Source organism: Aphelocoma coerulescens, chromosome 1A, assembly GCF_041296385.1.
Source record: "Aphelocoma coerulescens isolate FSJ_1873_10779 chromosome 1A, UR_Acoe_1.0, whole genome shotgun sequence".
In the NCBI taxonomy this organism is placed as follows: Eukaryota; Metazoa; Chordata; class Aves; order Passeriformes; family Corvidae; genus Aphelocoma; species Aphelocoma coerulescens.
In genome coordinates, this window is record NC_091014.1 from 50,325,642 (window position 1) to 50,353,122 (window position 27,481).

General features: G+C 37.7%; 1 protein-coding gene across 1 annotated transcript in view; it reads left to right on the top strand.

The window, feature by feature from the left end:
- Positions 1–27,481, top strand: part of ANO4 (anoctamin 4) — a 203,454-nt gene that overhangs the window by 124,241 nt on the left and 51,732 nt on the right. The window contains exons 7-10 of the mRNA XM_069003919.1: positions 11,138–11,238; positions 11,489–11,590; positions 14,302–14,346; positions 18,863–18,994. Of these exons, the coding sequence (XP_068860020.1) occupies positions 11,138–11,238; positions 11,489–11,590; positions 14,302–14,346; positions 18,863–18,994 (380 nt within the window). The remainder of the gene's footprint in view (positions 1–11,137; positions 11,239–11,488; positions 11,591–14,301; positions 14,347–18,862; positions 18,995–27,481) is intronic.

The window sequence follows — 27,481 nt, forward strand, 5'->3', positions numbered from 1 at the left end:
ACTAGGGAATTTGAGTCCTGTATGCTCATAATTTGATTTTTTTTTTTAATCTTTGTGCATTTTACCCTAGTCTGGCTTCTGTTGCTGACTTCTCCTCTTGATTTTAACGGTGATCTTCTGCATTTAAGTCTCAGCCACCTCTCTATCTTCTGTGCTGCAAGAATGTGTTTGTCAGACACTAGATTGTCACATGAGAAGCCATTTACCTAAGCACAGAGCATGGTTTCCCCCTCCCCCATTTTCCTTTGCTCTTCATTATACATTAAAAATATTCATATGTTAGATAAGTGCATCACTTTAGGCACTTGGTGACATTTCCAACATTAGACTTTCTATTTTCTTGTCAGTGTTGCTGTCACTGTACTTTCCACCTCCCATGTACAGTGGTGATTGCTCAATTGTTACCCAGGACTCTTTCCTTATTAGTATTTTGATATTTTCCTGTTAACCTTTCATATTTTAAAGGGGAGATGACATCTGTGTTAGATGAGCTCTTCACTTAAAATCTGCCAGAAAAAAATATTTTAAAGCTTTCATTTTTCTCCCATTCTGTGCTTAAATACCATCTGGACAAAGCAAGAATTCCCACATTCTTGTTCCCTTGGTAGTTTGGGAAATATTGTATACGTATCTTTTATACAAGGTTCCTCCAGTTTGAAGTTGACTTCCTGTTACTTTTTGATACTGAATTTATAAAAAATAGAGATCTCTAATTTGTTGTGCTCTTGAGGCTGCCATTGGCAGAGATCTGGCATTGGAGCTGCCTCCATTGTACATCACACACAGCCAGAGCTATGGGCAGGACTAGTTGCCTTCTGTGGTGATGAGAGGAACCTGATGAGAGAAATGTGACTTTGATTAGGAGATAAGCAAGCCAGATGCAGATGGGATTCTGGAGGAGGAAACAAATATACCACTGAGAGAAGTATTTGTCAGTTGTGTTTCTGGATGTGTGTGTAAGGCATAGAAAGGGGAAGGGGGAGTTGCTTTAAAATATTATGCTGTAGATATTAGTTAATTTTTATGATTTTTCTTTCCTTTTTTGAAGAGCAATATGGCAATCGTGGACAGGAGGGCATCAACATTATTTTAGAAAAGAAATTCACCAGCTGTGTCACTGTGATGATAACAATTCAGTTCAAAGCTTTCAGTCCCTACTACCAAGGACCAGGAGATGTATGTGTCATACAATTTTAATACCATTTCTTCCCTAACCAATTCACCACTCTGCTGTGACATTCCAAAGAGGTTATGCATGACAGTGTATGTGTGCTTGTATAGCACAAGGAATTATAGTGACTCTGCAAAGCTGCATCAAATGATGCAAAGCATATTTCTACACTGCATTTCTTGGACATGCTGGATGTTTTATTTTAAATATTTGGCAGGAACAACAGCCTGAGGTGTATGTGCAGTTATAATACCCTAAAAGGTGGCTTGTTGAGACTTTGTTGAGATGAATTGTTCTGCAATTTGCAAAATTTTTCCCATTGTCTAGTGATGTAGCACTAATGGAATTTCCCCCCAATTTTAAAATATCTTTTATAATATTTATTGGGCAAAAAATGCTGTGTTTTTAAGAAAATTCCTTTCAACAGTATTATCATTATTATCTATAGAGCCATTGATGTGTGAGCCATATTGATTTATGTCAAAAATTATCGAGTGGAATTATAATTTTCCTGTTGGGAAGTCTTGTAATAGAAGAAAATGTCTGTAATAGTGCATCTATAAAGAGCTTGAAAAACTGGGATTATTAAGTGAAGTGAGGCCTTAATTTTATTTCCATGTTACATTTTTACACTTCTCTGTAGGAGAGAAAGAAACAGATTGCTGTAAGCATACTCATTCCAGAGGTACAATAGATGAGAATTTCAATTCTACTCCAAAATTTCGCACTGAATAAAAGGATCTGAATAGTACCACAGAGCTAAAAACTCTTTCGTAACTTCTGTTTCACTTTTGGACTGTGAATTCTCTGCTGCAGCTCTGAGAGGCACAGTCCTTATGGAAAATCAGAAAAAAAAAATCTAGAAATATTTATCTGTCAATGGATAAAAAAGAGACTTGTGCTTTTGTAAGGTGAACAAGCTGCCTTTCGTTAGCTAGGGACTTCTTAAAGACAATAATATTTTTTTTATCTCTAGAGAAGGACATTATTGTCTATTAAGCAAAGAATCTTCAGTTTCCATGGTACAACTGAATTTGGAGAGGGAAATTCTTTGCCAGTGTATGTGTTACTTGTGGCCTACATTTCACAGCATCATAAGGATCTGAAAACCCAATAGGTTTCAGCAAACAATTTCAGGATTAGTAACACCACTTTGCAACATATGCAATCAGATCAAAACTAATGTTATCTCATGTGATAGTGATGCTGTCTTTTGAGATAGAGAAGATTTGTTTGTTTTCTGCAACTCCTCATTAAATCTGCATGTAAGAGCTTCGACTTAGGAGAGAAAATCATCTCTGTGCTCTATCACATTTATCTGAACCATTAAGATACCGAGCTCCATCTGGTGCTGCTCTGCTCGTGTGTCACACAGGAGGTGTTTTCATCCAGCACCTTATGTCAGTAGGCACACTGGGAACAGCAATAATTGATCAATAGAAGAGCTCATGTTTAGGTGTCTGCCTTGACAATTCATTGTGCCATGTATGGGCATTGCTTTATCACAACAAATTAGAACAGTCCAAAGCCAAATCATAATTTGTCCTTGTCATACCTCAACCTTGTTTCATTTAAAGCATGTCCAACAAATGAAGGGATTTGCAAAGAGATGCACAAAGGATCCAGTATTTTGCCTTCTTAGTTTAGAGACGTTGTGTATTTCAACTTCATCTTGTCTCCAGTTAGATTCTAATTACTCTTTCTTTGCTTAGAAAAATGGGTTTTTCTTCTGTTTATGATGTGTGGGTTTTTAACACCAGATGATCTAGTTACATTCAGAGGTCAAATTACTTTGAGCTTAGCAGAGCAGACATGTGAAAAATCATGTAGACCATCAATTATTAGAAATTTCCACTCTGCACTAAACCATGAGATTTTTTTTTTATGATGAACATGAAACTGTGGCTTGCTGAAGACAACACATTAGGATGGATTTTCCTTTATCTCTTGGGGTTTTGTATTTAATTTTTGGGGGAAGTCTTACACAGTCTGAGCATGGCTTGAGATTTACAAGAAGGTCAATTTCTCTAATTTTATTTTGAATTGTGAACTGAATAGTAGTAATCAAGCCTATTCTCACCATCATATTTTGCTTTGGAATGAGCTTCCCTTTCATGTAGTAATGGTGTTGTATCTGAAGAGATGGCTGCTCTACCATATGCTTTGGCATATTTACAAGACAACTTTCCTTGTAAAATTTTGTTTACATGCTTTTAGTGTATCAGATCACTTGAGTACCTTAGTTAGACTATACAGAATGCAATTGCTCAGAAATCCACATCTTATTAAAGAAATATAACTACTATATAACAGTTTGTATAAAGGGGAAGAAGGAAGGGAAAATGGCTTGCTCAGGTCTCTGCCTTTGGATGAGGCAGGCAGAAAAGTTTTGCAGCAATGATTTGAACAATGTGAAATGAATTATCAGAAGATGGCTCCTCAAACTCTTTCGAGTTCTAATAATCCTTGCAAGATAAGTAAGGCACAGAAAATTGAGATATGAGTCAAGCAAACAAGCATTTGAGTTGCCCAGACTAGCAGAGTTTATGGGTAACTATAACTGGTAGAGTTGTGAGTAATTCACATTCTTCACATGCATCTTTCCCCTTCATTTAATTGGATCTTGGTTTTTCTTTGGTGCTTTTTCCCTGGAAAATGAGAACCTGCATTAAGTCTGAGAAGGAGCAGTCAGAGTGCTCTTCTGTGACTTCCCTGCAGAGCAGAGACTTGTGTTTGTCCTGCACAGCCAGGCATGGTGCAGAAACCCACCCAGGTGTTGCCAGCTGACTTTGTAGGTATTCTAGTCATGTCAGCATGGGACAGCAACCAAGATAACAAGCCATGCTAACAAGCATGTGCATTACCCCACTGCTTCCCATATGGCATGGGCTAACACCTCTGCCTATAATTACCCATGTGGTGGATTTGTAGCTGGCTTAAAAACTTGAGGCTTCCTTGTGTCATGTGGACTGAACTGAACTGACAGTGACATTGAGAGTAGTCTCTTCCTCAGCTGTGCTCTTGTTGAGCTCATGCATGTCTCCCTTTAGAAAGAATTTTGAATCGTGCCATCAGATACAGAGGCATACAGAGAAGTGTACAGCTCACTGCATCCTGGAAAGTGTGGACACTGAAAAGGCTTTGGAGTCTATGCTGATAGTCATATATGTATTTGTTGTCTTCCTTGATGGTATGATCTGAGAAACAAGACTCTGAAGAGGGACTCGAGCAACCCAAGAGCTTCATGCTGCTGGAGCATGGGCAGGTGCTCGGAACCTGGGCTGCTGCCAACACTTCTGCATCCACAGGGAAGTTCAGCTGTGGCCTTTCTGTCCAGAGACCCTCTGGTGCCCAGGGGTGTTGCAAGATCTCCAGCCACAGAGATATTCAAGACCCCACAAAACACTCTGGTTGTCCCTGCTTAGAGCAGGAGATTTGACTAGATGGCCTCTATTATTCTATGATGCAATAAGCAGCTTATTCAGTTTTCTCTAGGTTAGTCGTATGAAAAAGCTACCATAAGCTTGCCTGCACTTTTTGTGTGTTTGATTGATTATTATGTTTGTGAAATTAGCTGTTGGACAAAAAGTAAAATGCCTTTTTCTTTACCAAAGCAATGTTTTTCCAATAAGCCTCTAAAAGGAAACATGAATATTTAATAGACAATTCATTAAATGTAAGTATTTTCTACTTCAAAAAATGATTAATAAGAAATAAATCCATATTAGAAAAATATCAGTTTCATATTTTTCACTTGGGATAAATCACAAAGGAAGCTGCCTTATAAAATGTAGTTCAATTGTGTGATGTATTTTTAATGGCCTGTGATGCCAAAAGTAAAAGAATGTATTTAAGAGGCCTTTCTTTGGCCAATAGAACAGTCAAAAAGATTTGATGATCTCAACTACCACTGTATAAAGTATTAAATTTTTTAATCTAAAATTGGAGCCCATAACTGATGTTTCGTGTAAAGAGACAATGTCAAATACTGTTTTCATAAGTAAAAATGCATTATTCTGCCCAGAGATTTTAGCTATCTGCATTTTTAAATCTGCAAATAATGATTTCACAAGTTTATAGTAGTTTTCCAGTCCAGAGGAATTAAGATATTTGTCAGATAAATTCCATATTATTAGCTATTTTGTCACAGAGATCTTACCCATATGGGTCAAACCTGTATTCATTCAGTATTTGCTGATGGAATTATCAAGAAATGTTTTATCATTACTTCACAGATCAAACTTTTCCATTAAGAGAGTCATGCTGCAGGTATTTCTAAATCTTTTCTCTTGGAAGTGCAGTCCAACTCAGAGGATATTGTTTCCATGGTTGATTTACTACATCTAAGTTGCCTTACTGTAAGATCCATTCTGCAGATTTAGATGGCATTAGTTGGAATTAAAGACTTCCTTCTAATGTCATTTCTTATCTTAAAGGAATTTGTGCTTCTCTACTGCAGATTGTGAGCTCATCATTGCGCAGTAAATTTGAGCAGTGGTGAGATAGTATTTGCATTTTACTTCTACTCAAGTAACCTGCCCTGTTCTTGAAGCTGTCCTTCCACTCACATATGTTTTGTCTACGTAGAAGGGCATTTGCAAGCATTTCCCCTTGTTCTGTTCCAGAACGGAGATCCTGTCAAATGCTGCCAGAAATTAAGCACTGTAACTATGACACCTGCTCTGAGCTGGATTAGATGACACATTGCCAGAATGCTGGCAGTAAGCAGCCACCTGCCTGCATTACTAACTCCACTGAAGCAGAACCTCTGCAAGTACTTTACAAAGTAAAAACAAAGCTTTACTTCATCATCACATTTTGTCATGAGATTTCACATAAAAATCATTCTGAATTGTAATCACGTACCTCTGTCTCCTTACATCAAGTTATTCTACATTTCACATGTCAGTGTCCTCAGGTCAAAATTGCTTTTATCAACAGCTTCCTATTTTTTAGGTAAGGCTATCTTTTTTATTCTTATTTTCATCCTTACTGCTTTTGCTCTACAGTTTCTTGCAAGTCAAAGGCTTCTTAATATCCTAATTAAAATGTGAACAATATATTCCCCTTTTCACTAAACCTGTGCTTTGATTGAAAGTACATGTGTGAAAGATATTGGCACTGTTATTCATTAGGTTCCTCAGAAGCATGAATGTGGAGGCTGAAGTTTGTGAGTATGCAATATTTTCCCTGAAACCAGACATATATTGACAGTATCTAAATAATTGCCCAGTGGTAATGTATGCACTGGAAAAGTATTGGCAGACTACGTCTTCTATTTTTCCAGTTCTTTGGAATTACCCCTGTGAATTTACATTTACTTTGGTTTTGCAGAGGAAGAACAGTTTAATCAACTAAAATGTACTGGGTTTTGTTTTTCCACTTAATTCACTCCACATGGCAAATCAATCTGTGCTGTTAAGTAATTCTCAAAAACAGTGGAACCCGTGGTAGTTACTATTTACTACTCTGCACTCAGACATCATACAGAGCTAGATTACAGAGAGAATTGTTACTAGAGGAACTATGTTGGTTTTGTCTCCTTTTCTGTTTTTGCCTGCATTATGGTCTTAACCAGAAATTAGCTATATTTGCCAAAATGTAAAGAACTGTTTCTGTTCTGGCTTTTTAACTTGCCTTATAGGATCTTCCTAAAGTAGGTAACATTAATTCTGGTTGTTGAATCTGTTTCAAAGTCTTACTTATTTCATTTTACTTTAATGAGGAGGGCTATTAAATGTGAAGAGAGACCCAGACTTGAGTAATTTGCTCTTAAATAATTATAGGGAAAACACCTTAATGGTAAATCCTGACTTTTTTTTGCCTTATTGTTTTGCATACATGAATGAAAACCTGCCTAGTAAGCTCAAGGTAAATAAACAATGGCACCATTCAATTGGAGACACTGTAATTTTATCCTTCTTCAAGGTTATATACTGTAAATAGGTTTTCTCAAATTTCTTAACTTTTAGCCTCAAGAAATGCTTGCATTGAGGTGTGTACCTACAGCTGGTTTTGTCTAAAAAAGGTCTTGACAATATTATTGATAATGAACTAAAATTAGCTAAGCGGAGGAGAATGTTTAAGAAGGTTTTTGACAAAAGACAAGGCTAATCTTTAGCCTTGATCCTGGAAGGCAGCCTGCAAATACAGCAAAATAAGGGCTTTTCAAGAGACATTCCATGTCAGCATACTCTGCTTCTATTCAGAGTAACAATGATAAGTTCAGAATGAGCAGAGTCAGGTCAATAACAAATATATATATATATATATATATATATATATATATATATATATATATATATGTATATATTTAAATCCTGTCATCAAAAGGCATTAGAATGCTTGCAGGAATACATGGGAGTTCAGTAGCCAGGACTTAACCAGCAGTTAGCACCACTCTGTGCCCGCTTTAGGAGGAGAATGACAACCTGACCCCTACAAGCTTTCCTCGACCTAGTGGATGACTGTAACTCATCAAAGCAGGTGTTTCTGCTTTTGGAGTTACATAAATGGCCCATGCTTTCGTCTCTTCCACTCCTTATACAGTGGCACTGGAGAAGAAAATCTTTTTAAATCTGTTAGTAGTTGATTGGATGTCCTTGGGAAATGGCAATGTCTTTGTAAACTTAATGGTAAAATGGAAAGGTAGCCTTGCCAGAAGGGCAGGTCTACAATATGTGGACTTGTAGTACTGCCTGTATTCGAGGACTGGCAGCAATTATATGATACTAATGATGTTTGTCAGTGAAGCCATGATGTATTTTAACTGTCTGTAACCCAGACTCTGATGATCTGAATTCTACCCTATAAACCTATTTCGAGATTATGGTTCAATCAAACTAACTAGGCCTCGCTACAGCCTCTCAATGAGAACACAATTAAATACAGTTCTTGTAATAAATAAGGGGTTTTTAAGGAAAAACAAGTCTAGAAAGTGGTAGTTTTAAGCCAAGATTTCTCTATGAGGGAAGAGAGCATTTCTTCAATAGGAAATATTCTTTTCTCCAGCCAGTTTCAGTCAGTGGGTTGCCCAAAGGCTGTGAAATCTCTGCCTGTGGAGATATTCACTACTCAATGGGACAAGCCTCTGTCTGAGCAGGCTGATCTAAGTTAACTCCACTTTAGCCAGAGGCTTAACCCAGGTGAGCCCTAGATGAGTCTACAGTTGTCTGGTTCTGATAAGTCTCTTGTCGCCCTGGCTTTACACTATTCTGAAGACCACCAAGAAAATTGTTAGTGACCAGAAGAAAATCCATTTTTTTATGGATAGGTCAATTCCAAACATTTATTCCATTTCTGTGTTTGCTAAGGTTTTATCTCATTGGTCTGCCCCCTTAATTCCTCTGCTTTTCTTTCTTCGTCATCTGGACATCACTTTATAGCAGATTGCTCATGTCAATAGTTGTCTTATTTAAGTTTCCAAGGGGAGTAATGTTACATTGATTTTTGTTTGCATGTTCCCATAATGTGAAATTGAGTTTACTTCTCCAAATCATTTAACGAGCCAAACCTTGAAAGTCAATTACAACAAAAGAATGCTCCTCTAGTCTCAGTGGAAACATTTATAAGATGAAGGAAATTGAGTCTAAATACTAACCTAACTATGAGAGTTTAGGAGATTCCATTCACTAAAGTATTTTTGTAAGGAAGATGGTCTTCATGCTATCTTTTTTCCAGATATTTTGGTTAGCTATTTACTCCTTAGATTAGGTGAATGTGACATTTCATTCAATTCATCCTCCATCTGGATTTTCTATTCTCTTTCCAGTCGTGTTTTTCCCAGCCTTGCTTAGTGCTTTCCTTTATGAACACTTAACATGAGCAAACCCAAGAGAAAGGAATTTTCATATGAATAATTTAGTATTATTATTTCTTTTTTTCTGGATATAACTGAGCCTGCCAAATATATTTTGATTAGATTTTCTGTTGGTTAGATCTTCTGTTGGCAAAGCTGATTATCATTTTGAAAACATTTTGATGTGCTAACACTGCAAAATATTGAGTAGAAAAATACTCTTTAAACATCTGTGTTGTGATAACTATTTGGAAGTTTTTCATGTTTCTGCATGAAAACATGTAACACATAAGGTACCACATTCAAATAATGTTCACTTGTGAAACAGCATCTTCACAAGTCGTGTTTGGCTCCCATATCTAGTATGGCTTAAACTACAATGTGCTGGAAAATACCTATAAACTTCCTGTTTAACAGCCATCACTAAGTTTATAAGCTGTTTTTAATAAATTTCCCCAATTTCTCAGATTTTATTGGTGTATCAGTACTGTAGTTTCTTTCTGTATACTGGGCCTCTTAGATGTTTCTTTTGAGTTTTGGTGGATTTTGCTCTTTTTTGTTTTTTAATCCAAGTTGTTTATGACAAAACTGCCAATCCACTGCTGACTTAACCTCACCTTTGAGAGAGCAGTTTGCAGGAGATTTTTAGAGTAACAGAATTTAGTTTTGGTTTTGTGGTATCTACTTGCTGAAGTCTCATGGGAAAATAAAAGCTAATTTGTGAAATGTACCTATAAAGAAAAACATCATTAAAGCCTGAATTAGAATCCATTAAATTCAGTGGAAAGAATGCAAGTGAATTCATTGTCTCTGAAGCAAGTCTCTTGGGGGCATTTTGTTGCTGTTCTATCATTTTGTATTGAAATATTTTTCAGCAATTCATCTGCAAAGAAGATTTTTTTCCTTCAGTTTTTAGCACCAGAAAGTCACTCATTCCTTTGTATGTTAAATCCATTTTTGCAGCCCATTAGTACTTTGAGTACAAATATTTCTCTGTCTCCATTATGGTCCAATACTACATTTGTTTAAAAAATGTTAACTCTATAGTCATTGGGTTGGGGGTTTGGGTTTTTGAGGGGGGTTTTTTCCTTAGTTTTTGTTTTGGGGTTTTTATTGTTGTTTGTTTGTTTTGTTTTGGATTGGTTTGTTTTTTTGGGTTTTGGGGGTTTTTTTGATGAGCTAAAGAAAATCATATATTATATCTTAACTGTTGGAGTTTTCATTCCTATCATGTCACAAACTAGTAATAATTTTTTAGCTACTCTGAGGACATGGACATGCAAATTCAGTAATTTCAGCATCTATCAGGATAGTGGATGGAGAGTGTAAAAAGTATAAATGTCAGCCTCCCACCCATACAGTCAAAGTTGTTTCCAGATAAATAATACTAGATTTAAGAGCTCTTCGTAAGTTGTAACCAAGAATTATTGTGAGCAACAATTAACCAAGAATTTATGTGAGCAACATGGAATAAAAGACAATGTCTCAAAAACAGAGGAACCCTCCCCAAAGCTAGCTAACAATTTTCTTGCCTGGTTTTCTGTCGTCATACTTTCCTTTTCTCATACTAAGTACACCTTTGCCTATTTCTTGGAATATCATCCACTTGTTTGTCTAAAATTGTATTGTATGTAACTTTATGAACAATTCATTTTTATCCATTAGAATTTGAACATTTCATCTTCCAGTATTATCATGTGGCTCTCTGTGTTCTCACATCAGCTTCAGCCAAACCTGCTGCAGCTTTCTTGTAGAGCACTGTGTCTCCTCCTGAGTGCAAACAGAGCTAAATTCCTCCTTTTCTCCTCTTTGCTACACATCCTTCTGTCTTTGCCAGACAGCTTCCTGTTAGGTAGCAGCCATGCTGATGTGCATGCCCTGCATAAAGTTCTCTTCATGTTATGTACAGTCAGCTAACCCATGGATGCATCTGTCTGCCCTCCATGTCCTCTTTTCCATGTAAAGGAAGAACAAGCAGGCCAGAAGGGAGTCACAGCATGGCTTTCAGGAGAGCAGAAGAAAAATGAGTTGACAAAATATTGATACAACATTTGAGGAAGAATCAGGAATTGGGAAGGGTGGCACATCACATTGACCACTGACTATGATTTCTTTCTTTTTTACTTGAAAAAGTAAGCCCTGGTGGCTGTATTGTTTTTCTTTTGCAGTCATCCCTAACAAACAGTGACATCATCTTTGTGAAACTGCACGCCCCCTGGGAGGTCCTGGGCAAATATGCTGAACTAATGAATGTAAGAATGCCTTTCAGGTAGGTGTAGTTGTATTTTGTCTCAACCTCCAAAACCACACTATACTGTAAAGTTAATGTGATAATAACACCAAAATGCCTATAGAAAAGCTCTTCTATAAGATACCACACACCTTTAGAAAATATAAATGGAGTTCCTTAGATACCACATTCATTGCTGTTTTTTGTTAAAGCCTACAATTTCAGTACAATACTGGTTTGAGATGGGCTATAGCAGTGCAGCTGTTTTCATGGGGTGTTCTGTCCTTAGGCCCTTTAACCCCTTCAATGCTGGAGCCCCCTGCATACTTGTGCGCTGCTGTTTTTTAAATGGACATTTTATTGAAATCAATGGGAGGTCAAGAAGATCCAGGTACGTAAGGCAGCACAGAAAGTGCATGTCTGTTTGACGTATCTGGTATGCACCTGTAAGTTGCTTGTATAGTATGGAATTAGTATTACATGAATACGTATAAATAAGTATCCCATCTAATAGGAAAACAATTTAAACGATAAATGCTTTTTTCTGCTGAGAAAGTAGAGAAATTATATTAAATGCTACTGATAACCAGATTAATTCCACGTTGAAATTCAGACTATTTTTATAATTGATTCAATATTATTTGCATGTTGGGCTATGAAATTTTCTATGTAAAATACCGTTTTTATTCTGCTGGTTATCAGAACTTTTAAAGTAGCATAAAGACTTCCGCTGGAACTGACCACAATCCATGAACTGAGAGGCCTTGATTCTTCTTTCACTTAGCAGAGTTTGTAAAATGAAGCTCCATTGATTTTAATGGAATTACTCCTGAACAAGAAAAGGATCAGACCCAGAATAGTGAGCTGGTGCCTTTGTAGGATTCCTTTCATTTTTTCTTACCTAAGTATGAAAAATGCCTCTGGTATGAGACACCACGCAGCAATAGAGAACTCAGAAGAAAAACTGGAGATGTATAAATGCAAAATTGCAGGCTTATTTTGTATTTATTTTGTTTTCCTTTTCACAGCAAATCTTCAACTGTTCTTCCTTATGCTTTTAGTGTTAAAGAGAAAATTCCAAAATTCCAATCACAATTCATTGCCAGATAGTAATATTCTTTTTTTAAAGTGTTCTACAAATAATGGGTCAGGCCAAAAGTGTGCCTTCTCTGACTTCCGTGGCATTCCTTGAGATGGACCTGCTCTAGCAAATGAGTAAGGTCTCATGATTCAGAAATACACCAGGAACTCTGAATTTAGTCACGGAGCAGCTTTTTCTATCCTGATCACTCAGCAGATAGCGAAGTCTGTGTCACACAGATTATATAGAAAGCTTTAAAAATACTGAGGGTTTCTTGACCTGATTCAGGATCATGGCTTCATTCTTTCCACATCCATAGAAAGAGAATTATTACAGCATTGCTAACAGGAAATCATGGTAATTCACTAGTGACTGCTGGGCAGGCTCTTCAATTTTATTCTAAAAACAACAGTACAGTTTATAATTTTAAAAAATTTTATGACATGTCCACAAGTCTAGATGGTGTGTTTCCAGATGCCTTTGTCTAAGCCCTTGTTTTAAGTGCTGCTGATTGCTTATTGCTCCTGATTATTCAGGCTGGAATTGTGCAAGGTCCATGCATCACTGGATCACTGGAAATCCTTGTTGTTTCAAAGCAGGAGTGACAAAGTGGTGGATACCTCTGAACATTAGAAGCAAAATCAAGAAGTGTATGGCATCCTCAGAAACACTTAGCTTTGACCTTTCTCTGTACCTGCTGAGTAGAGCAAGATAAATAACACTATCCAAAGAAGGCTGGCCAACATGAAATAGTTTAGAAAATTCTACCTCACCAGCATGATATGGACTCTGATAACAAAAATGTCAAAAAGTTCTGAAAATTAACTTGGAATACTAACCAAATTTGTTTATCGTTTATAAAGCATCAGTGCTGTCTTATTTTAGAGGACTTGCTTCCAAGGCACTAACAGCATTCCTACACTACATCTGCTACAATATTTAGAGCATGTGTGGTGTAAGTCTTCATTTTCCAAAAGTGCTGCAGTTCTGCATCACACAATGGAGCCTCTCAGAATACACAGAAACCACCTTGATTTAACAATGACCTTCAGTGGATGACAATGTCAGCCTCTGGAGGAGGAAATCAGAGTTTGGTCAGGCACCCAGTTCTTCCAGTAAGGAGTATGAGTCCCAAATCCGCACTCAAGAACCCTCAGATTTTCTTAACTCTCATGAAGATGTGGTCTCTGTGCTGAAGGCAATGTGTCAGATCCTGACAGCTGTGGTATGATAGCCATCTATGAGAAGAAAAAGAGCTGCCAGCACTGGAGTGGGACAGGAGGTGGACTCTGTCCTGGATCTACACATGGTGGTTAGGGGCTGCTCTGCACTGCAGAGCTGGTCAGGAGGCAGGCTGGAAGTGGGTTCAGCATGTGTCTGCTTGTGTTCCCTTGTCTGCTCACTTGCCAATCATTTGCTCTCACACACAGCTTATTGCACTGACAACAGAAACCAGCCTGTATGAGGGGCAGAGGGAGTGCTGAACACTTGGTGGGGTGCTGAGCACATGTGCATTTGCTTGTGTAGCCTATATTCTGTTTCTAGGGATGTTATCCCAACAGCAATCACCAACCCCGCTTGGTATTGCATGTGTTACAGCATATTGCTGCATTAGATACAGCTTTCCTGGCTTTTCTAAGTAAATCCGCCTTGTGTTTCCCCAAATGCAGCCTTAATAATTCACTAGTAGATGTCAGATACTTCATCCATATTTGTCCTATAGAATTCCTGCAACAGTTCATGAACTTCTCTGAAATAGAAACATCTTTGGATCTCCATCTTTCACACATGACAAATAGCAGAAAAGGAGGAGACAATGGAAAAATGATGACCTTCTGGCAATTCAAATGCCACCAGTGTCTGTGTGGCTTCCTGTGACAGTTCTGTTAATCTCTCTTTTAGTCTCTTCCTCCACCTCTTACAGGCTTCTGTCTTCAATCTCCTTTCCTTCCTTGCTAGTTCATACTGTAACTGACGATGGGTTTTCTTCTCGACTGGCTTCATTTTTGCTGTTCTTCCAGGAGAAAAATCTATTACCTGCACCGCCGATACAAGTTCATGAATAGGTGAGTACAATTCTTATGCCAGTTGAGTTTATGTTCATTTGGACCCAGGAACAAAAACAATGGTTAAAGTCAAGCTGGAAGGAAAAGTTAATCATTTGTGTTTGTAGAAAGGATAAAGGGAGTGATTACACACTAGGACATCTGCAAAAAAAACCCAAGAGAAGTTGCATCTCACAGTCTTTAAAGAAATAGAAGTATGTTAGTACAAATGCTGCATCTCCTTCTTTTCGTGTAGTTCATTAGGGAATTTCTTGGGGTTAGAGTACCACTGTTACAGGTACATTTCCATGAACCTTGCTTACTTGTAATAGTGATGGCATTATTTATTTATTGCTTCCTCTATCAGGATGCTTAGTACTTTGTTGGTAGATAGGAAGGCAAAGAACCAAGCTTAAGAGATATGTATTTTCCAAGACTCTTTGAAGTGTTTTCACTCAATTATTAATATCTTTAAGGTTACACTTGATGCCCAGTTTATGTCTGACTTGCTGCAATGAAACTCTTTCCCTGCAGCAGTTTGCATTTTCTTCTTGATACCTTGGAAAATTAAACAAAAATATCTCCAAAATGCCTAAAAATGATACAGGCTTGGCAAAAACCAGATCATTTATATATCTACATTTATCTATCTCACTGTATGTGGCATTTAATGCCATGGTACTGTTGATGCAGTTTTCAAAGGGGTCTAGCACCTGATCTACTGATTTACTGAGGTCAGTGGAAATATTGCCAAGAACCTCTAAGAGAGAAGAATTAAATTTGAAAAATCTGCATTTTGGAATAAACAGCCATACCATTTTGCACATAACATTGATACATTTACAGCCATGGGATGATCACTCTGCAGTATGAGCATATTAAAAAGCATTTTGTATATTAAGTTATGTCTCGGTGTGCTGGTGACTTGACAGTACCAGCATTGATATCACATTATAGAATTTGCCTTTTCGTGTTAGTAAGCACCAAATGAGCACTTTGCAGAGTTGAGACATTTTATCCCTCTTTGGCACAGGGTAACAGATGCACACAAATGTTGATGCTGCCCCACTTTCCATTCCCACCTTACAATAGATACTATAGTGGCCATTAGCTTTGGAATTGGTCTTGACTTTAAAGAAGATATGACTGCTTTGACTAAAGCAATAGATAGGAAGGAGAAGGTGAAGGTTCTATAATTTATATGTATTATATGAAGTTCTGCTTCATGTTCATTTTCTTACGAGTCAGGATGCAATTTGAAGTCAGTATGGGAAGAGGTATGATCCTTTTTCTGGTACTTAGTTCCTGAGTGATGAGAACACTTGGCTAAATTCCATTTTTATGTTCAGATCTATAAATAGTTACTTGAGGCAGAAAAGTTGTAACTGAATAGCCCCAGTGGGGAAAAAAGAAAACATATTCAGCTTTTTTTTAATATACGTGAAACTTGGATATATGGTTTCAATAAAAGTATCTATCTCCTCTACTCCTAGTTCAGTGTAGATTAAAGTACTTGAAGCCTTTGTCCATTTTTTAAATTAATACAAACATTGTATTGACATTTGAGCAAAATTTATTTTAGAGAGGGGTTTAGTCATAAGGCAAAGCCCAGAGCAGGTCTCTGGCAACTTGTCTACCCGACTTGAATTTTCTCTCTGAAAAATTCTAGTGATCTCAAAACTTCAAATTACAAAACTCCCCTTCTTTAAAGGAAAGGAGGGGTATCAGGTATCTATACATCACCTGCATCGTGGTTAAAAACTAAACTAATACAATAGCTAGCACCACAATATGCATAAAGTTCTATGAAAGCTGACCCACTCATAAAAATCAGTCTCAATTAAAAATTCTTTTTTTTATTTTCCTAACTTTCCTTTGAAAAACAGTTCTATCCCTACCCCACTTTATGGTGAGAAAACAGTTTCTTTAAAATTATTTGACAAATGCTTTGTGTGAGTTAAACACAATATGTATCTTTAGAAAGAGGGTGCTGAGTAAAATTAGGTTTGGAGAGCTGGGGCAGGATTGAAGTGGGAGAGACTCTGAGACACTGTGAAGCAGCTCCCTCTACATCACTCCATGCACCCCATTGCTCCTGGGTAGGTCACACCGCTTTCCAACCCCCGTTCCCCTGTTCAGCTGAGTATGGGGAAAATGAGGCATGGATTAGCCATGAAGAAGTGATAAAAAAATAGATTTTTAACACTGTGTGTCTGTGTTCGTTAGCACCAACACCACTCTTTCAGCTTTCTCCTTTTGCAAGATGCTCCTGTACCATGTGAAACTTGCACTGCTGACTGATGGCACTGTTGGAATGAGCTGGAATAAATTTTAAAAGTTGGTCCTTTTTCTTCCCAAGGAATTAGCTAGGGGGCGTTGTTTTCCCTGCAGAAGGCTGTACTGCATGTTCTGCGCTTTGCAGTAAGGTTTTGCAACCTTCTCAGACCCGTTTGCCAGCAGGCTGGCTGAGCATGCCAAGTAATCTGAGTCTTGGGAATGGCAAACCACTCAAATTCTGGGTACACTCAGTGAGAAGCCAGCATGAATAATGCATTGCTGTTAAGTGGGGAAAGCACTCGGTCCCTTTGTGCTGTGCTTGTCTGGTGTGATAAACCTGCAGTAGGCAGTATCTCATATGTGCACATTGACTTCCAGCATGAATGGGAAAAGACTGCAGATGGGCAGGGGTGTTAATAGCTTAGAGAATTCAAGCGACTTTAATTAACAAGAATGGAACAGCATATTTAGAAAAACCCTCTTCCTGATTCCTCCTCCCTTTTTCATACCCAGACACACTAAGCCTGCTGAATGTACAGTAACACAGGGTTTATGGAATTTTCAGAGGAAAAAACAGAGACCAGAAGACAGGGATTTCCCTGTAGAGAACTTACTTTCCCTTGGCATTTCTATCAGTGGCTAGACAGACTAGCTCAAGGCTGTCAGGCTGGATGCTGCAGCTGGAGAATTACAATTGGTCAGGCTCTTTAGAGCCCTGGGATCTGACATCTCACCTGCATTCAGCACAGACATTTGCAAACTACCTCCTCCTGTGCTCCAGACTGCTGGGTCAGTGCAAACACTGCCCATGGACAGTTTATGATTAATTAAGCGTAAATCTTCTATTATGTTTACATACGTATTACAGTTTTTCCAAACTGTCCTGGTGATAAATTTGCACATACATGCAACATCCAACACCCCTCACCCCATCGTGCTGTTCCAGATTGGAAATGCACAAACGGGACCAAAACAGATACAGCTGATTTAGGTACAATTTTGAAATGTGCTCATGTTTAAAAATGAGCATTAGCTTCCTTATCTGAGATAAAAATACCTGGTGGGAGAAGGCTGGATATTCCAGGAAACACTATAAGTATTTTAAATGAAAGTATGTAGCATTTTCACATCCCTTCCCCATACAGCCTGGGTATGAGTTTTCCCCATGGAAAACCCCTGGGTATGGGTTTTCCTCCCTCAAACTGACTGTGCAGAGGTATCAGCGTTTGTTGGTCATAGAGTTCTTACGTTGGCTCTGTCAAAACAACCAAAACAACAACACAAAACAAACAAACAAAAAAAACCCAACCATATTTCCAGTCCTTGAGCTTCGTTCAGAACTGAACTTTCAGTTCAAAGGAAGTCAATTCTTGCCCTTTAAAAACATTCTGGAAACACTCATCCAGTGACTGAAGTATGGGCACCCTCCACAATTTGTAGCCTGTGATTCTTGCAGGGATCAGTGGTTAGGACTTGGAGTTGTTAGGAACTTCTGAGAGAGTAGAGGTCATTGTGCTACACACACCTTAGCTTTCTTAGGTGTTTTTCATTATAACATTCTAGAATTTGGTTTAGATTGTCTTCTCCAATGAGCTCTGATTCTTCCCTTCATTTCACTGTGTATCTTTGCATGAGTGCACTTGTAGTTAAATCTGCCCTTTCTCCAGATCAATCGTTGTTTGCTTTCACCTTCCAAATGTAACAAGCTGCATAGCAGTCACCTGAAACCAGGGTTCTGGTTTCATGGAGGTTGTAGTATTGCAAGAAACTGCAGTGGAATGAGATGAACAAAGTAGCCCATTTTTAAATAGCATCAATCTCAAGGTAAGAATCCATACAGAGAGTAGTAACGGGATGTAACTTGCTGGGGTTTAGCTGCCAAAAATCTTTGTCACAATCTCCACTGTTCTAATGTTTAGAGGGCAAAAATCTAATGTCAGTTAAGCCTGAATTTTAAGCTAACTGAAAATCTGAGAAATAAAGTTTTAGAGACATGACAAGCACTCACTGGGCTTACTAAGACTTAGCATGTACCATCAGCATTGCTTTTCTGTTGAGACAAAATAAATGCTCCTCTGCAGAAAGCTCATTATTAATAATCAAGTTCAGCTTGTATAATTTGGTCTGCCTCAAAAAAAGTCAAAACCCATTGCACCTTTTCTAGTTGTAAATATTAGGTGGCCTGGTTTGACAACATGTGCTTCATAATGTAGTGAAAAAAAACAGTATCTCAAATGCTCATGCTTATCATGTGCTGCAGGATCGAGAAACAGATAAGCAGGTTCCGAGGATGGTTACCCAGAAAGCCAATGAAACTGGACAAGGAAACACTGCCAGATCTGGAGGAGAATGACTGCTATACTGCTCCATTCAGCCAACAAAGGATCCATCAGTGAGTATTCTATCATATCTCAATTGCAAGATGAAAACTTTGCCTTCTGGATTCACCTTGGAAAAAATTGATTTCTTAGTTCATGTCTTAAGGACTAGTGCCTTCATATTAGTCGTTTTTCACAAAAAAGGGAGAGATAGCAAGTCTGCATTTCTATTAATTAAAGGTCTGGATCAAAGCTAAAGGAAATCAATGGGAAAGTTCCTTTTAATTCACTGGAATTTCAATTATGTCCCTAAAGTAGTCAAATGGCTATTTTCTCTCAGGTCAGAATTGCAGCTGATCTTTTCCACTTAAAGATGTGATTTGAACTTCTTTTCTCAGCATTTCTATGTCTTTAGCATAATCAAAATTAGTCCTTCATCACTGATGGCTGAAATACTGATACTCATATTTCATTCCTAGTTACGACTGTAGAGCAAAAAGAACTCTAAAGAAAATAGGAAATGTCAATTTGATTGAATTTGTCTTTCACTTTTATGGAAGCAAAAGTGCTTGCAAAATGGCAGGGTTTAGACCTATCAGTGACACTTTTCCAAGCATACCAACAGCATCAGTGTTGCACAAATGTCACAGAAGCCTTTATGCACTTGCAAAATGCAGAACAGAGAAAGCCCCACATAACCTTCAGAACTCATGGAATTCAAGAGGTGTCAAATTTTGGATGTCTTATGGGTAACTACAGTGTTTGTAATACGGGAAACAATTGTTGACTGAGAGCAAAACCGCAAAAAATAGGCAACACTGATGAGGATACTAAAAGACACAGTATGAATTACAGGTCACTCAAAAATCTGAAATATGTGGTTTTATTCAAGGAGAAGCCAGGTTGATAAAGTTCTGAAATACCTAGTTTTGAATGAATAATTTTTCAGGGATTTGATTTAATAGCTGCAATAAGAATGAATAAAATAAACCTCTGCCACAAATGGCATCTTTCCAAATACAGCAGAAAAACAAGAACAGGTGCAAAACTCTAAGGAAATTTCAATAGAAGTCTGTGTGACACAGAGATGGGTCAGTTATTGTGCCCTGCAAGAGGAAGAGTAGGTGCAAATTAGTTTGAGAATAGACCAGTGATAATAAAAAAAATAATAAATTGGGATGTCAGCATTAATGTTTTTATTGCCAGCAACATCAACTGCTAACTTCCCTTAAAATTACTGCACACGGGAAAGGGGTTGGTGGTTTGTTTTGAAAGGTTTTCTGTGGCTTAAAGGAGAATTGGCATATATGAACCAGAATTTTTTTTTTCCATTCTTCTGCCTTGCTCATGTTTGTGTTGGTAAACTGGCAGGAGCAGTTTATTAAGTAGTGTTAGTTTCATTAACACTCCTGCTGCTGTTTGGCGCTTCTTTAACATCATTGCAGACTTGGAAACTTTATTCCCTGGCAGGCCTGACACTTTCTGCTTAGCTTTCTGTGTGTAGTCTTCCTTTTTTGTGTGTGTGAGGCTTAGAAAATGTTGGCTGAGTTGGCCTCCTTCTCCCAAAAGGTGCTGGCTCTGACAGCAGTGGTGTTCCTATCATGCTTCAGCCTGTTGCCCGTGTCAGCCTGTCTTGTTTTTTTTCACTAGAATTTGGAGATACAATGACTTGTTCAATATTTGTCTAGTGAGCTGCATGCAGATATTTCAGTTTTTAACCCTGAGACCCGAAATATTTTTTTAGGAATGTGAAGATAATCACAGAAATTCTTGAGGTGCTGAAAAGAATTGCTATTACAGTAACGTTATGATAATTTAGCTTGCATTTTTTCAGTGGTAAGAAAAGTCCATACATTTTTGTATTTGGGACAGTTAAGGTTTTGCTGGAGTGCTCTTACCATACCATATTGTAATACAATGAAATTGTACTGGAAGCTACATAATTGTCATGGGTAGTTACTTGTGGAGTTCAGTCTTTAACAAGTACATCATCCTGTAGGCTAGAATAGTGACAATCTCTTTCCTGCTCTTGGGCCTCTAGATGTGACTCTGCATCCTCTTCCATCATGCAGTTGTGCCAAAATTGATTAAGGGAGAACGGGTACAGGACAGGAGGGGTCCCTGTACTGCACCAATGCTCAGCTGGCTGACCTCAGTGTTAAGACTTTGCATTGAACATATGGATAATTTTTTTAGCAAATAAAATGTTTGTAACTCGGTTCTTGAAGTCCTCAGAGAATGCAGAATAAATGCAAGGCTTTTAGTCCTTTTGCACAGTATTAAGGTGGTAGCTGAAAAACATCACTAGTGTCTGCTTTTTGTGAGAACTTATGTACAGATTTTGAATTTTAAGTTTAGAGTAAAAGACATAAAACTTTCCTGCAAATCTAGAATCCTAAGTGAAAGGAGGAGATGAGTGGGAATTACATTCAACTGTTCTTTGAGAAATGCCCACAGGAGCCTAAAATATATAATCAGTCTTTTAATTACACTAACGAGGATTTTTCTGGCTATTGTACAAGTATTTCTGGAGAGCAAGATATGTATTTTTCACAGTTGAAAATATTTCAGATTTCTGTGTTGTCATAAATCACCATTTATCCAAGACATGCTTAATGACCATGAAGTAAATCACTCACAATTACAACCATCTTGGAAGCATAAAACTCCACATTCTTAGTTTTCAGATAAGATCCCCATGGCCTCACAGTAGATTTTGCCATATGTCCTACCTGGAGGCTGCCAAGTTCTTCCTTTTTTCCCAGTTTTATGCACTTTTCATTTTCTGAAATATTTTTCCTTAAATATTCATATCAGCTTGGCTGTGTTTGATTCTGTCCAAATATCGCAATTTGGGTCTAAAATTCCTTATTTCTTCCTTTCTTCTGAGCTTCAGATGTCTTTCACATCATCAGAGAACGGGCAGTTTATCTTTTGTAATCTAGCCACATTTTCCACATAGAGGGCCCCAGTCTGATACAGATTTTATAACATGATCTGAGTACAGTTTTCATTTGTGATGGCTTCTTTTAAACGCATGGAAAGACAAATAACTGGCAATATTTACAATTCCATGTCTGGGGAGGAAAATAATTAAGAAAAAAAACCTGACCAGACCTTATTTCCATAGGAATTAATATTTTTTAAATATTGATGTACAATGAGTGTGTGCAATTTTAGTAGATCATATCAATGGTCTTTTTCTTTCTTGCATTTTTCTTTCTCATCCAGATGGAAAAAAGCCAGATGTGGAGAAAGGTTAGCTTTCCAAAAAAAAAAAAAATTGTTTTAAGAGGCACAGCTAGCCATCTGTCCTTCCTCCAAAACAGGCAAAGAAGAGAATGCCAGAATAACATCTGTGAGATGTGCCTATAGCTTTTGCAGTGTGGCTTCAGGTTTTCTTTTTAAGGGATTATGGCATACTTCATAGGGTATATCACAAAGTTGTCAGTACAAGAGAAGACCAAAATTCATCTTATTTCTTAAGTAATAGGAAATCTCTTTTTGGAGGAAAGAAGTTCTGCCAGGCACTATTTTTTTTTAATTGTGTGGAATACAAAATGGTAATTTTCAAGATAGACTGCTGAGTAGTGTCTTTTTTCTGCAGCCACAACTTGGAAAAGGCTGTGTTTATACCAAAGCATTGCTTCAGAAAATTATCAGTTACAAGAATGCACAATACGTGAAAAATGTTTACCATCAGACATACTTAGTTGTTCTTCTACTACATCTTAGTTATTTTATGTAGTCAGCTGCTGGGCACTTGGGAATAGTAACCGTAGCAATCAGCTGCAATTTCTTAGATAACTGTACACTAGCTAGGAAAATATGTTAATTGCTGTTTAGAGATTTCGAGCTCTATATCAGGAGCTATTTTCCCCTTTGTTTTTTCTTTCGAAGGCGATAAACTCTCTGATTAAATATTAATCTAATATATAATTGAATAACCACTTAAATATTTATTACTTTGTGAAAATCAGATTAAATATTTACTCAGTTAGGAGGACTGGGATATTAACTTGATTAATTAAGCAAAAATGGCCCTACATACCAAAGGTTAATGGAGTGATTCTCATTCGTACTATGTTCCCTTGTGGTACATGAGTCTTGTATTTTTTCCAGATTTCCAAGATGTGTGTCTCTCAGGGGGGACCTACTTTTCAAGCTTTTTGCGATGTTCAAATTTACCTTAACAAACCCCATCTCTGCCAAGATGATCTGTGCCCATATTCCCCTGAGCCACCTTACCCCAAATTCATGGATAGATCAGGGAGTTGCTGCAACTGGAGACATGGCACAGGGCTGCATGGACACTTACTTGTTTTGTACCAGGATGGTCGTTCTGGTGTTTAAATACACCTACAGTATAGTAACTATACATTTATAAATGGCTTTTTATAAATGAGGAACCATGGTTTTGTAAATGCTGCCCTCAAACTAATCTCTGTGCTTCCAAACTTGGACGTGCCCTGCAGTGGGTTTTTTGATTCTCTCTGGTTCTGGATGTTTTAATTGGCTGACAAATAGAATGAGGAAAGGTATCCCTGAAAAATACATAAGGCTCCTTCTATCTCAGATGAATATTTCTGAGTGAACCAATTTAAATTAAGAAGTGATGTGGGGGGAAGACTGATCTGGAGGCAACGGCAGAGGAAGGTAGAGGAGAGATTCAGCACTTCCATGACTATTTTACTTTGGCAGTTTGAGGCTGTAGTGCCAGTTTGGAAACAGAGAGAGCCACTACAACATTCTTCATTCCAAAGTCACCCTGTTAGGCATATGATATGAAAAACGCCAGTTAACCACTAATAAAAATGTCCTTTTATATAAACAAGACAGTCAGCTGCAGCCTTAAAAGTCAAGGAAAATGAAAATTAACAAGTGCTAATAATATACCTATTTTCAAACAAATAAAGTAGAGAAATGTGTGGTACCATTCTCAGGGGAATACTGCAGGCTCACCTTGTTGCTGCTACTACAGCTGGTGATTTACTTTCTCTATGTTAAAGGAGCCAAAAACCTGCTATTGCCTCAGCCAACAATAGGTTGGCTGTTGGCTCAGTGATTTACCTGGGCATACAGAAGGTTGGGCATTTTTTCTGTGCCAAAGAGTACACTACTCACATAGAGAGTACTCCTTCGAACAACATCTGTGCTCTTAGTTTGTACTGCTTCCAGCAGAAGGTACTTTTAGATATGGTGTCAGACATCAAATGTTTCAGTGTCTGTGGATCCCATGGTGCAAAGACAAACATGGATCTGTGCATGCATCCATCCTCCCTTTGTAGCTTTGTCACCAGACCATGGGTGTTCAGCTTTCAGCTTGTATATCTTGCTAGTAAAGCAGAAAATAGCCTTTTCCTGCCTTTTGCTTTTCCAAAATATATAAAGTAAAAAAAACCAAGAAAAGTAAACCCACTTTTTTTTTAAATGTGTTTTCAAAGATTCAAGAGCTAAATTTACCCTTAAAGGGTTTGTACAACCTGAAGAATTACCAAAGAGAATGTATGAAAAGGAATTCACTGGTAGTTTTTTCTTGGTTGAATTTGCACTAATTTGAGGCCTTTCTTCAGACAACAGTTAGCTTTGCTGTGCTTTGCTATCCACAGAAAGATAGTTTGAAATTTCTAGTTCAGAGTCTAGTTAAGAAGGCTACAAATACGGTTTCAAAGCAATTAACCTTCATTGACTCTTCATGTCTCTTACAGTGTGAATGTAAGAGCAATATTTCCAGAATGACATTTTTAAAAGGGACTTTAATTAAGGATCAGCTCTGGAACCTTTCCTTCCAAAAGTACTCTCATTATCTTCATTGGGATTTTCCTTTTGAGTAAGGACATCTCACACAAATAAGGCTTACTGGACCAAGTTAATGATTATAGCTGTTGTGGAACAAATCACTGGCTTTATCTACCTATACATTAACTTCACAGGTAATAAAAATTATAATGTATTAATCCTTGCTTATTTTTTGTCTTACAAATGAGGTGACAAAGTGGTCGAAACCTTTAGTGAAAAGTCTCATAAATAAAGTCTAAACCCTTACTGAGCTTGAAAACAAGCTGTATTGCTCTTATGAATATTCAAATCCTTGTGCACGTTGAAAATCTAACAAGGGTAGCAGAAACAGAGCAGCTGAGGAAATTCTTCTACCTAACAGCAACAAGGGTTAAAAAACTTGCTAGAAAGCCTCTGCTTTATACAGTTCATAGCTCAGTAATGTCTGATAAATGTTTATGTGTATCTAGTTTGAAAATATCTTCAGCTCTGGCCCCTGTGAACTCAAATTTGAAGTGTGAGGTTCTTCACAGACTGAGAAAATCTTTTTCCTCTGAATTCTTCATTGGATGCTGTAGAACATGGAATAGATTTGATGGTTATTCTGTGAATATGGATTTACCACCCACATTCAGAAATAAGACAAACTGAATGAAAAAAATTTGAGGGGAAGAAATGTCCATAAAGCATGGGAGGAAGGGGTGGTGGTTAAAAGGGGTAAGTCCTACATTGAGCTGCCTGATTCTCACTGACAAGAGCGACTCCTGTGAATTTTGAGATAAATTGGAACCTCCCTGGCGTTGTCTTCATTTATGTCAATGTCTAACTGGGATATTGTAACACACAGATACAACTAGCTGAGATGTTCTCAACCTTTCAATGCCTTCCAGTCGTGTCCGACTCTTTTTGTTTCCTGTGCCAGAGGTCCCTGCCCCCTTGATTATGGTGATGCTGCTCTTTCTGAGCCTACTCTACAGACAATTTCACAGAAAAAAAACTGAGTATTTGAGTTAAGCAAATGAAAAAAACCCTATGATTTTTATGTCCAAAAATAAGTGAGGATTATTTTTTAAACTTTACCACATGCAATTCTATCCCAAAATAATGGTATGGTTAGGGATGGTCCACGACATCCAGAGGATTCATTCTGGCATTCCTTTTTCACCTTTGCTGAACTCTTCTTCATCCATGTCTTCATGAATAACTTTGGAAAACACTCAAGGGCATGTTTTTAGCCCACTCTTATCATGGTGAGTTCTTCCTCTCCTCTCCCCCTCCTGCCCTCAGATGCCTTTTACTGGCACAAGACTGGGCAGGTCAGAACCTCTGCAGCTCATATTCTCACATGTGTTTTATGACTGCTTCAGCTAGTTCTGGAATAGGCAGAGTTTTCATGGTAGTTATTATACAGAGGTGTTTACATCTGCTTCACAGACACGTCTGGTTATTTCTTCTTGCCCACGTGAGATCAAAAGCTATAATAACACAATTGCTAAGTTTGCAAATGAATGCAAATGACTTAAGTGTTTCTTTAAACAAGTGATTCTTTCTTTGTTTTTAGAGTTTGCATAATCCTTGATTTTTGCCTTTTTGCATTTGTGACTCATGAAAGTAGAAATGCCTAAATACAAATAAAACTATTAAACAAGAAAAGATGATGAAATGGCTACCTCTAGTTGCAGTATGAGACAGTTGTGATAACAGATGGGCAAAATAACATTGTATTACAAGGAAAATAGATTAAGGTGTTATCTGGTTCCATGCTGCAAGTTTCCTAGATAAGGTGATTCAATTCTCAGTTGTATCCTACAAGAACTCGTAGCTAAGTCAGAATGAAAATTACTGTGCTGTGTTTTGATATCTGTGAAGTTATCTTCACAGTTCTTTTACATTTATTCCTGTTTGGGAAGTGAGATCTTGGAAAGTCAGTCAGTAAAAGAAAATGAAATAAAGAGCAAAAATCTCTAATCGTTCATTTCTGTTTTGCTCCTGCTTTTGTTTCTGCTGCTACTAAAACAGCCTAATACAGAGTTCCAGCTTCAGCTGAAAACAACGGTGTTCTACCTGCTTCAGAGTTTAGGTGGGGTTTTTTTCATATATAATTTCTATCAGCATTAAAACTTACATGATAACAGTAGTTCTTTTTCTCAAAATGCTTTTAATAGTTACTACTTTACATACTGATTACTTTCAACTGAATTTGATACAGCTGCAGCTGTAAAGATACATCTCTATACCTGCTTATCTTTATGCATCTGAAAGATAAGCTCAGTCTGACATACTTTTTGAGTAACAGCAGCTTGAAATGGAATAGTGGCCCAAAACTGTTCCTATACAGGAAAGGCAGTGGCCAGTGGACACCAGTTGTATTTGCTGTGTGGTACCAGCCCACTGGTAAATCAGCGTGCACATGGTGGTCAGCCAATATGCATAAATCAAATTACCTTAGGTAGGTACTCTAGGGCATGCACAGGACTTTGGGAATAGTAGGGATGTGGGAGGAAGCCGGAAGTACTGACTACAGTAACGAATAGATTGTAGACACAGAAATGGCCTGTGATTATCTGGGGTGGAGTGGCAAAGGAGACATGAGATAGTAACCTCTAGAAAACCAGGTTTCATTACTTCTGGTGCTCTTGGAGAAACTTGTCTTACATATCTTTACTTTAGGATTTTTTTTTTTTACTGTCTGCCTTTGAAGCAGCCCATAAGGAACTTATGTACACATTGTATTGTATTGAAAATTCAGCTGAGAATTTTGATAATAAAGAGGGAGCATATGA